Below are 12,530 nucleotides of genomic sequence, written 5' to 3'. Positions count from 1 at the left end.
ACTTATTCAGTCAGTCAGCTTAGGAAGCTCTCTCCAAAGCGTCTGGTTCTTCTTTGTATATTTCTTTCTATATTGTTTTCATCGGTGTCCCATCGCTCGTCCATCTTCTGGCTGTCTGCTTCGCGTCCAACGCTGAATCGACGCGCACCCTGAAGTAGTGTTCCGCGAAAAGAACCTGAACTTTAATAGAGATTTCTATTGTTCAGTACTAGATATGTCAAAACAAACTGAAAAGTCGAAATGTGACTTTCGCAAAAGTTACCCAACCTAAGCTTGCAGAGCTACAAGCCAGTGCCTCCACACACACGTATGCGTGGACGAAAGCCGAGTGGTCACGTTCTTACATATAGCCTTTGCTGCCGCCGGGTATTCTTCTTTTACAGAAAAATATGCAGCCGCTATTTTCTTGTCGTGCCCCACCTGGTGGCGAAACAAGTGAATTAGACCGCTTTCGCGAATTCCTGGCAGCGATGGCTTCAACGTCAAGTCACCTCATCGCCAGTCCGTTCGCATTATTCGCGAAAATGCTCTCTATACAGTCTCTACAAGCCTACCGTATAACATCTGCACAGATTGTTTCACCTAAGACATTCCACAAATTGTAATAACAGGCTTTTGGAGTTAGAAGTGCGTTTTTTTCCGCATAGCATTGCCAGTGATGTGGTACATCAGAATAAAGCTACGACGTGCTAATTAGCGTGCTGATTAAGTAATACCGAATGGCTAACTTTTTTTACTGTTACTGCTAGGCTTCTTAATTACTGAGAGGCGTGTACCCCACCGTCAGTAATACCCGTTTCAGTTTTTGAAATGTCAAAAACGCGGTTGACCTCGGCGCTGTGATCAAATAAATTTTTGCCTATTTTGACGAGTTATACATGCACCGGACAGGTTGCTTTGTGTGGAAACTTCTCGAAAGCACATCTATTTTTGGAGCGATGTAGCCAAAATTTGTTGGGCCACAGCGCCGAGGCTAACCGCGTTTTTGAAGTTCTAAAAACTGATATTACTTACCGTGGGCTACACGCCTCTCACTTATTTAAAAGGACCCAATTGTGGTCGCTAAAAAGCTCACTGTTAAATGTTATTCAAAGCTATGTTTTAACTCAAAAAGCCTACGTTTAAGAATTGTGTGATGTCTTACGTGAAACAACGTGTATATTTGTGTAACGGCAATCCTTGAAACGTCAAATTCAATCATTCCTCATTTGAAGTGCAACATCGAAACAAGGCATCAAATGTAGGTACGCACTCCGCTCCGTATGCATACTGATTATTTTTTACATTTGAGCAAATAAGCACCGAATACCTATGCAAAGTATAGATTACATTTTGCATTATAACAAAAACTGGTGAAAATATTTCTTGAAGAACGCTAGTAAGTGCAGTTGCCTTACCCAGTTTGACATCAAGCTCTTCTATGGTGCTCCCATACTTTAGTGAAGAGCCCGAAAATGTCATGTTAACAGATGTCTCCACAATGAGACGACAAATTCTATTCCGCAAACATTGGGAGCGAGAGCACGTCACTGGTCAACAACAGTTCCTGAATTCGCAGCATGTCTTCTGACCCGCAAACGTTTTCCCGACCCTGCTTTCATCATTCCACACTCGAAGTTCCCCACCTTGCGTTTCCCTCCCACCCTCCCGAGTTGTAAGAAAAAATCTCGGACACGAGCGTACATAGCTTAGAATTCTGCCGTCCACTGCGGCAATACCGAAGCTGTGCCCGCGAGGAGCTCTCGAAATGCAAATCCCGCCCACACGTCCGGTCTAGTATGTCAGAGCGACGACCCCTTTCATTGGCACGCGATCTGATAAGCCTTAAAAGCAAGCCGCTAACCCATAAGGCAGCCAAAATGCGTTTGTGCTCAATAATTTGGCACCTATTAAAATGTTTCTAAATCTATCACGACGTAAGCTGCGGTGACGTATCGACACCACCTGCATTGCTAAAATAAAAATAAGAAGTCCTCCTGGAAGACATCAGTGATGAGTACATATTACACAAGCACGCTTCTCATCTTCAGGACAAGGCTCAGGAGAGAGAGTACTGCGTGCAAAGTACCACTTTGCCCTTTCCATTTCTTCTTATATATAGAACACGCTTGCAGAAGCCAGAGCAGACGGCTCGGATGCAAACTGCCGGATATCGACATGGAATATTTCGCCACGGTCAGAGGAACTAAAAAAATTGACACACGATTACGGTAGCGGGCAATGCAAAATTTGAAGACAGCTCTTCACACATTCAATTTTGGGTTATGCTGAGGTAAAGAATTTCAGGCAGGCGTGTTTCTATATCTGTTGCCACCCTTCGGAATCTTCCCATGGCAGCCATCATCCTGGCGTCCCTACTCCTTCTCTCGCCGTTTCAGGTGGCGTGTCACTGCTACTACCTGCCACGGCTGTCAGGTGGCTGTCAGGTAGCGTGATACGCCGATTACGCCAACGCCGACGACTACAACGCGGAATGCAGAAAAGGGTGCCTAAATGTTGCGCTCTCAATTAATTATATGCATCCTGCATTTTTTTTTCTCAGACGCTTTCTTAAGCAACGCCCCGACATGTTCCATTGTCGGGAAAAACTAAGCGGGACACAAGTATTTCCAAAGAACAAAGAATAATTTTAGAAAAAAATATCGGTGATAAGCAGCGTCATCTATTCGAAGCGCACTCTGAACTTTACGATGCCTACGAACTTTACGATGCCTACGACACATAGCGTATCACAGCACCAGTTATCGCGGTACCCGGCTTAGTTCATCAGCACCTCTTTATAGCCTCACCTACACCTTTTCCTGGGCTGAATGGCTTAAAACAGCTTTACACTGTCGAGCACAGAAGTGATAGTGCCCAATGCTGCTTACTCTAAGATATAAAAATACCAGAAAAATTTCTCTAGAATTTCAAACCGAAGTGATCCGCCCAGCCCTCACGGGGGAAACCGGACTTGCGAACAATTGTCGTCTTCGTTGTGTGCGGTGACGTTCACTTTTTCGATGTCACGAAGCGGATTTCTCCACAGGCTTCTGTCGATTCATGCTTGGCCGGAAACTGCCTCCGTGTCGTTTTTCGCGCCCTAACTTCGGTTTGCCCAAGTTCGAAAGGGCAAACCTGAACGTGGGCAGCTTAAGGCATGGGAAATGAGGACATGAGTTTGAGATCATCATCATGAGCCTTTACTGCACGAGGAATCCTTCTGCTGTACACTCCTAGAGGTTAAGCAGAAAAGATGGAAGTGGGCCTACACTCTAAACACGAGTACGCCTAACAGAATGTTAAAAGGGAGCAAGCTGTTCTCTGGCGTACTTATTTTATATAATAGGGAGTGCGCTGTAGAACATCTTAATCCGCATTTACTCCTTCCTGTTTAGAGAGCAAGAACTACTTGGAGAGCCCTCGACAGAGACCTCACGAGTGCATCATCATCATCATCATCATCATCATTATCATCATCATCATATGTATTTTAATGTGCGGACATTTAATACGACCTTGTCGAAGACGCTAATTTAAACACTAGCAAAATTACACGAATTTACGAGCAGAAATCGTCTCCTGACTAATGGGTATAAAACAAAAGCTGTATTATTTGGAACTAAAGACAAGCATACTAGTAAGCAAATCTATCTCATTAAATGCAACACTACTGAAATTACTTCCAGTATTAACATTAAATGCATCCGCCAATGCTCTCCCCCCCCCCAATGTTTTACCTGCATTCTCGATAACACTGGGGTGTTTTTTCATATTAGGATGCAGAAGAGTGTTCAACTTTTTCCAGTTTATAACAGATCAGGACATTTTGTCGTTGCAGAACATATTTATACAGTAGATGTCTTCGGATTTTTTAACATTGCTGTTAGTTTATTGCGGAATGATTTGAACTCTTTGAATATTAATGGATCGTTGAGAGGTTAGCAGTTCTGAGGCAGCTGCGACTTTGAAGGCTTCATCAATGCATTCCTCGTGGTCGAAATCAGCACTCTAGGCACACACCTGTTATAACACGTGGCGCACACGTTCAGGCAGTTGGGAGGAACAAGCCGTCAAGTTTGTGCTTTAATTGAGATTTCCTGCACGGCATCTAAACATCTCTGGTATATTTTTAAAACTTATGTGTCAATTTGGCAGACGACAAAGATGGCTGAATCTGCTTAAGAAAAAAAAATGGATCAGTGAATGTTGCTAAGGCTAAAGAGAGACGCGTTGGAGGAAACTGCTTGCACGAATGAGTCGGTGTTACTATAAAGTTTGACAGCCTCTGTGCACGAAATTTTGAGATACTCTCCACTGATTATGTACCTCCCAGTTTGATATTGAAACTCTTGCCACGTGATGCATAGCCGAAACATCGCCGATTTTGAGAACGCCATACATACCGGTGTCTCCATGGGCTCGGCAAGGAGGTGTGGCCCCCGCACCTCCACTCGTCGACTGGGCATCGTTCAGGGATGTCATGATGACCAGAGAGCACTGGTGGCATTGAAAACAAGGCGGCTGCTGTAGCAAGACAGCTGCCGAGTGGCAGCCTGTGGCATGTCAATGCCTTTTGAAATGCCCACCTGAAAAGTACAATCAGTATTTTTTTTTAAATATGGTTAATGGTTTATGGGGGTTTAACATCCCAAAGGAACTAATGCTCTGATGGACGCCGTAGTATAGGGCTCCAGAAATTTTGAACACCTGGGGCCCTTTAACATGCACTCACATCCCACACTGCATGGGCTTCTAGAATTTCGTCTTCATAGAAATGCAACAGCCACGGCAAGGATCGAACTCGCATTTATTGTGTTTATTACCGGAGAGGGGCCAGTAATGAAACCGTTGTTAGGACCTCCATGTTGATGGAATAAAACAGCATCAAGCAATTTTGACACAAGTATGAAGCAACCAACAAAAATCATGCACAAGAAATTGAATACATTGTGTTTAATGCAGCCATGTTTAAGGAATGCATAATTGTCAGTAGTGAAGGAGTTCCGGAATATGTGTGGGTGTTTTGGTTGGTTGGTTTATGGAGTTTAACGTCCCAAAGCGACTAAGGCTATGAGAGACGCCGTAGTGGAGGGCTCCGGAAATTTCGACCACCTGGGGTTCTTTAACGTGCACTGACATCGCACAGTACACGGGCCTCGAATTTCTCCTCCAAAGAAATTCAACCGCCGCGGCCGGGATCGAACCCGCGTCTTTCGGGCCAGCAGCCGAGCACCATAGGGTGTTTTAAAATGAATACTTGCTTTAGGAGACTTTAACGCATCGTTATGAGCATTCATTTTAGGAGAAGGGAGACTTGGTTTGAGTGCACGCCGAGATTTTTCGCACGCATATGTGCGCTGCAATGTGCGCAGAGAACAAAGTTTACACACTTGATTTCATCCGCATAACTCTTGTGTCTCGTACAAATACAACGGGAATTACCTGAACACGCGTCATCATACAGTGCGTGGAAGATTCAAAGGAAGCATCTTAACCTCACCTCTTGCACTGCAGCCGCCTGTGGCTGGCCGCGGATGCACCACTGTGAGTTGCATCCGCTGAAGTGACAATGTGCGTGCAAAGGCAGGAAAGTCTGCTTCAGCTGGAGCGATTGAGCCAGGCATTGGCTTCGAAGGAAGACAACCAGACTGGAAGGCAGAAGTGAAGCCAAGATTTAGAAATGCAACACAGAGTAACTTGGGCATTCCGGCTAGAAGAATTGCATATTACGCGAGACTGACGACAGTGTACGTTTTTCATTGCGGTAATTGTGCTCTTGAGTAGTCCCTAAAGTGAACTATACTTGAAATATAGGAGGAGTAATTACTCATCAGCATCCACAGAAGTGCAGCTTTAGGGCTCCAAATAAGGCGAATTGAAGTGTGAGTAACTGGTTTCAACTGGGAGTAACTGGTTCCAACTGGAATCCAGCTGGTTCCACCCGGAGACCTAGTTGCGGCCAAAAGGGCAGCAAATCTGTCTAGTTTGCCGCCAAATGGGAGACATCAGTTTCCAGTCGAGAGCCATATGGGAGGAACTGTGGACCAACTGGGAAGTAAGTGGTTCCATTAGTGGGTCGAGTGGGACAGAAAAATTCTCATTCAGGGCCAACTGGGCAGAACTAGTCATGGGTAAAAACCAAATTGGAAGTTTTAACGTGCGAGCATTAAACAACAGCCCCATGCCGAAGAAAAGCCGGTATCGTCAGCAGCGTTGGCCATGAGCAAACAATCAAAGAAACATTAATAAAGAAAACTGAGTACAAAATTGGCCGAGGTAAGTAATCGAAACCAGGGCCCCCGGAATGCGAGACGAGCACGTTAACAACTTCGCCATGCCATCTCAATGGTTTCGACTGAACAAAGGCACGTCTAGTGAATACGCTGTTTACTTAGAAGGGTGCTTTAGAGGCATGTACTGCGGTGTGTATTAGTAATTATGAGCATGGAAATTACAGAAGTCGCAGTTAAGCTAGTAGCAAAGTACGTTTCCGCTACTTTCCCTCTTCGCCTGATGCACACGTAGCGCCATCAGGCGGTGCCCTCTGAAACCGCTCCCTCCTCCTCTTCCTCTTCGCAATGTACGCGACTGCCCCAATAGACAGCACGGGACTGCAGCACCTCCCGCTCGTCTTGTTGGGCGCAGTGGGGCCGTGCGGGGGCGCAGGAAACAAGCGGCAAACAATACACTAAACATCTAAGGTTCGTTCGCCACAAAGCTTGCGACTTGCTGCCCGTTCGTTCGTCGTGGAAGCTACGCTGCCGTTTGTTGCATCGGGTTTGTCGAGAACAATGTGGCGACGAACTACGACTACAACTTGACTTTAGGTGAGAAATGAGAAAGAAAAGGAATGAGAACAGGAACAATGAAGGAGAAGGGAATATCGCGTCTACTCTTAAGGCGAAGCTTAAGCGTCCTTCTGATTTTATTAAAGTCCCTGGCAGTCTTCCTGTGCAATGACATTATACCAAATCGCGCAGAAAATTTGGCGCTTCAGTTCCATCGCAAATGAGGTCCTTGTGGCAGCAATTCTATTTTAAGGACTAGCGCTCAGTAGCGAACCGCTATAGTCCCCAGCCTTGGCTTCGAGTGCTGCTGAGAGATTTAAATGTGAATCGTTAATTGTGGCTTTCCAAGAGTGATACATGAGCTATAAAAGACGGCGCGCTTGATGGCTCCGTATTCTTTAGACCATGAGTGGTTCTTTAACGTACGCTGGCATCGTGGATCAGATGGGAGCCTTTTACATTTTGCCCCCGTCGAAATGTGGTCGCATGTGGTTTCGCTCGAGGTTACTTCTCGCGGGGCCGCAACGTACTTCAAACAAACTTTATTGCTGCTGCTTAGACCCTGACATAGGAAGCAGCAACCGGAAAAAAAAACATGCTGTTTTACAGTATATGGCAGAAGTGCAGCTGAACTGGAGATTTACTGTCCTGCACAGTTCAATTGGCTGATTGTCATTAGGAAAATAGTTACTCCTTCGTGGGTTCGCTGTTAAATTCAATAGGCCTGTTTACATTACAAAAACAGTTACTCCCTCGTATTTGCCTGTTGAATTCAATAGGCTAGTTGACATTAACAAACAGTTTCTCGCTTGTAGCTTACTTGTTAAATTTAATAGGCCGGTTGACATTACAAAAACAGTAGCTCCCTTGTAGGTTCCGTGTTAAATTCAATAGGCCGGACGACATTACAAAAACAGTTACTGCCTCGTACGTTGCTTGCTAAATTCAATAGGCGTGTTGTCATCACAAAAGCAGTTACTCCCACGCAGGTTGCTTGTAAATTTAATAGCCCTGTTGACATTACAAAAGCAGTTACTCCCTCGTAGATTGCGTGTTAAATTCAATAGGCCTGTTAACATTGCAAAGACGGTTACCGCCTCGTAGGTTGCTTGTAATGAACCACGAAGGGCAGTAGATATGCAAAGTACTATACCGGGCACTGCAGAATTATCTTTAGCATTTGTTGCTTGTGCCATAGAGTTCCATCGAGTGCAGTGGCCTGCAAAATGCGGCGGCGTGCAGGACGCTGATCAAAGAACTCATAATTTCACAAGAAGCACTTAATCCTAACATAAAGTTAACGTCTCTTGATTTTGTACTGAGTCGATGCCATCGCGTACCGTGGAATCAAATTGTTTTTGAAATTTCTCCCATAATGATATTTTGCGCATGCCCTTACACGCCAACTATTTAATTCTGAAAGGGGAGCAGTATACAATACTCCTACAGCTGCACTTCCCCACCTTTTAAACACTGCAAGCGCAAGCGTCGTCCGCCCAATAGAGCAGCGCCCTCTCATGTACCGACCCTTTTCTGGATGGCAGCGCGACCAGCAGCTTCCCGTTGCGGCAGCTACGCATATGAGGGGAATTGCGATACGGTTTCGAAGGAGGTTATGGCACATTCCGAGACGACGTTAGCTGGTCGATGTAGACGCAGCCCCACTTAAAGAGAAAATGGTTTACAGAAAGCTCATTTGAATATTTAAAAATCGAAAGACAGTTGAAAGACTGCGGCTAAAGGCTGACGCTGTTTAATTTGCCGCACACAGAACACGCATTGCCCAGCATCGTTGGCTCTGTGTTTCGACTGGGACAGGGCGAAATTATACCTCCGATCAGTCTCGTATCGGGCGAACGGCCCATGCGCTTTCGAGCTTGCGATTCTCTGGCACCATCTCTGGCCAGCGGCGCCTATCTTACCTACGAACAGACCACGGCGCGTGCTACACTGGTGCCGCGGGTGGCAGGCCCACAACCTGCTTGCAGCCTATCACACCCTTCTCTTCAAGCTTCCGTCGCTATCAGCAGGGGGCGTGTGCAGAGAAAAGCGCGTATATAGCGGAAGGTAAAACCACCAGCCTAGAATTATCAAACTGCGCAGCCAAAATGTAGAAGATAAAACAAATTTATACAAAATCACTTATCCACAATGAATACAACGAGTAAGAAATAGAAAAATGAAGTAGTGTCGTATGCGAGTAAAAAGAACAGTACTGTTGAGAGCCGTGTGACAGACTTCAGTAACTTTCTTCCTAGTTAATTTGTGAAGTGATTACAAAATTTGTAAATACTGCTATTCGACTAAAAGTGTAAATTCGCAAGACCTAGATCACGTGAAAAAGGCGCAACCTGAAAGATTAAGAACAAGGTACCATTTATGAACATCTTTTGAGAAACAAAAAAGAAAGCCTACGGAATACAAAAGTGATAACGTTGTAACCGTGTTACTTGAGTGCGCCATGACGCGGTTTCTGGGGACAACAGATACCGCTCATCGTCAGAGTGCGTTCCCCGACATGACTGCGTTTGCAGTGGGCCCAAGATACCCAGCAGTAACTGTACGCTCGTCGGCGGCATTCATTTTGGGGCGGTTAGAGAATGTACGTATATGATACTATCTTATAAACATTCCAGACTGCCGTTTTTCGTACGAACTACAACTTCTGCATCCATAATATTTTCCCGAAGACAATAGTAAACAATTAAGGTAATTAGCCTTCAGTGTTCAACAGATTTGAAAAAACGAGCATTATCGACGACTAGGACAAACGACTCTTAACGTGTGCGTATAGCAGAACGTTTTATTTTAAATAAAAACTTGCTTACATTTAGCTGACGCAGCCGGTACATTTTAAACATACGGCTAAATTTGTAGTAATTTAATGTGGCTCATTACCAAAATTTTATTGCGATACATAGTAAGAATAGTAATTCTTATATTGATACTTATTTGCTCACATACTTGAAGATTTATTTATTTTTATCAATATATAATACAAATTTTGTGCCCCAATGTAGCAAGAAGAGGAGCATATTTAAGAAAAAGTATGCTAAATACTTTACCTTGGCTTTAAAAGCCCAAGAGTTGCGTCGACCGTCCGTCCACGTGACGACTGCGGTGCAGATGATGGCGGCCACTTGGTTGGTTCGGTGAGCTCTCCGGCGGCAGCCAGCACCAAAGCACGTCCCTGCTATGAAAGGAAGGAGTACTGTGAGAAACCACTTCATAATAGGCTGGCAATGGAATGTACGTGTCATAATTACAAACACACGAAACTTTATGCTAGGCCACCGCCATTATTTAACTCCTTTTCAAGAACCATCGGGCCAATATTTTGCAGCTGTCCGCAATTCGTCGATATGGGCCTTTTCTTTCTACCGTACACGCATGACTGTCGCAGAGCCTTGTTTAGCATCGGAAGTACGGAGAGCAACTGAGCGAAGCACACCTGTGTTTCAGCAGGGGTCTTGCCGTGGAATTGCACACATTTCCTCCTTCCCTGGTTGATTCCTTTTCTAATGACACAAAAAAAGCTTCTTGTTACTGAACAACTAGTAAAACTGACTACTTAATATTTTGCTTTCACTAACAGAAATGGAACGAACTCCAAACGGTAGGGGGATGGCTTAATATGGGAAGTTCCTCGCCAACCCCAAACGTCGTGCATGCGTTTGATTAGATGGACTTAGCGTCAGCTTTGAGAGTGGAGACCTCGAAACAAAGGCTTGTCACAAGTATTCCAGCGAGTGCAAAAGCCAGAACTCTGACTCTCTTTATGATTCCGAACAACTGCGCTCACTTACTGAAATGAGAAGGAAGGCTAGGAACTAAGTGCAGTGCTTGCCGCGCGTATTTGAATAATTGGAATTGCCTATCCTTCAGCAGCACGCCTAACAAGTTTCAGCGAAGTCAATTCCCATCCTGTTTGTGTTTAGGCTTGCACTCTGTGCCTCAAATTGCACGTGTAGCATGGAAGACTGAGCTATGGCTGCGGCTACTGCTTGCACAAAGCCACTGGCACTCTTCCTCACCTTCAGGACGCCTTTCCCACCATAGTGGGCAGGGAATGGGCGCTGTACAGGATTCAGAGGTTAGTGGTGCTCTCGTGATGATAACAGTCCAGTCACAGCAGGCGCATCTTGCTCCCACACTTGTGGATGGCTCGTCCCAGAGTCAGACTGTCCATCAAGAGAGAGAACGTTAGTGGCACGGTTCCAGCTTGCGTTTGTCTAGTTTAAGGAGCAATGACAAAAAAAGTTATTGCAGCCTCGACGTGACTGGCTATAATTGCCGTCACATTTGAATTATGGGTTTAACTTCCCGAAATGATGCACTGGATATGAGCAACGTCATTATCGAGGGTCTCTAACTAATTTATACTACCTGCGGCTCTTCGAAACGTGCTAATATCACATACCGCCTGCGCGCCTTTTAGTGCAACAAAATGCATATTAATTTCTCCTACACACCCATATGTACTGCAGAGTGGGTGATGCAGCATCAGAAAGGGGCATAATTATTCACCAAGAGAATGTCAGAGGTAGAGCAAAGTTATCCACATACCCATCATCGTGGTTACGCCGTGAGGCTGACGCTACACAGGAGCATCAGTCATCTGCAGAAGAAACGATGAGAAATTAACACATGTGCTAACTCACCTGCAATAAAAAAACAAAATAGTGCGATTTGCCTAAGGTGTCGGTAGTGTTTCTTTTGACCAGTACAGGAAAGTTGCCATACAAAGGTCAAGAGTAGCCAAATATAGCCAATCTTTTCTGTCAGCGCCAAATTTGACGCCATTGGCGTGCAAACATGTGCTACGCCATGTGATGGCACATAGAAAACAGTTCGTGTTAATTTTCTGCAAAAGGCCTCTTGGACCCTGAAACTGTGACGAAATTTTGCCCTGCAACCGCAATTAAACATGAGTGTCAGAACAGCCACTATTTTATCCAGCTCTATATAGTTCCGGTGCTCGGTTTCCGTCAAGGCTTCTCACGAAAAAAACGGTCCGACAGACCTTTTAAACGTGGCGTCCAGTTGCATCATCCTGTAAATAGCAAAAATTATCACCCCTCACTTGGTTCATATAGTCCTTACAATGAAACAGCACAACGTTCTCTTGCAGAGAAATAGGTGGAGCTGATTAAGAAAGCTTTAACACTTTATCGCAGAAAACTGAAAATAAATCAAACGCAGTACATGACACCTACATCTCACTAAAGACATGTTTTGCACCGATCATGCACTTTCAGTTTCTTAATACATTGATAAAGCTGAACAGCAGTGATAGATATTAAGAATATGAGCGTGCTTAGTGACATCTACCGCAAAAAAAAGCTTGTAAGTTTCACCCCCTCTTTATTTCAGGTAAAACCATGCACGGTGATTCCACTGGAGAAAATGGCAGTGCAGTACACGGCACTCGTATATCACGATTTCCGTAAACTTGATTTTGAGTTTCCAGCTATGGATTTTAAGTTATTACGAAATTCTGTTTATTCGAGCCTTGCCTGAAGTTTTTTAGTTGTGGCCTTCAGACCGTGGATCACCGAGTCGTGTTTGCATCTGCTACGTGGAAAAGTCACGTGCAACCGTACTCACTTTCAGCCAATATTTATGCACGGCCGACTCAGTAAGGGCTGCTGTACAATGGCCGGCCGTCGGCGGCACCCACGTGATGATAACACTCCAGACGCAAGAGGTGCCCCCGGCTTGGACGGAGGGCTTGGCCAAGGGCTCGAGCTGCCAATCAGG

The 12,530-nt window shown here is 45.0% G+C and overlaps 1 protein-coding gene across 2 annotated transcripts in view; it reads right to left on the bottom strand.

Moving 5' to 3' along the window:
- Nucleotides 1-12,530, bottom strand: part of LOC149327955 (uncharacterized) — a 59,785-nt gene that overhangs the window by 28,117 nt on the left and 19,138 nt on the right. For both annotated transcript variants that reach the window (XM_089563043.1, XM_089563044.1), the window contains exons 5-10: nt 12,378-12,518; nt 11,337-11,388; nt 10,805-10,951; nt 9,836-9,963; nt 5,483-5,630; nt 4,386-4,568 (exon numbers count right to left, since the gene is read on the bottom strand). In XM_089563043.1, coding sequence (XP_089419169.1) covers nt 4,386-4,489 — 104 coding nt within the window. In that variant the 5' untranslated portion in view covers nt 4,490-4,568; nt 5,483-5,630; nt 9,836-9,963; ... (1 more) ...; nt 11,337-11,388; nt 12,378-12,518. The remainder of the gene's footprint in view (nt 1-4,385; nt 4,569-5,482; nt 5,631-9,835; nt 9,964-10,804; nt 10,952-11,336; nt 11,389-12,377; nt 12,519-12,530) is intronic.

This window comes from Amblyomma mixtum, chromosome 10 (assembly GCF_055824585.1).
Source record: "Amblyomma mixtum isolate Tamu chromosome 10, ASM5582458v1, whole genome shotgun sequence".
NCBI classification, from domain to species: Eukaryota; Metazoa; Arthropoda; class Arachnida; order Ixodida; family Ixodidae; genus Amblyomma; species Amblyomma mixtum.
Note: the sequence above shows the minus strand (reverse complement) of the source record. Positions and strands in the feature narration are given on the sequence as shown.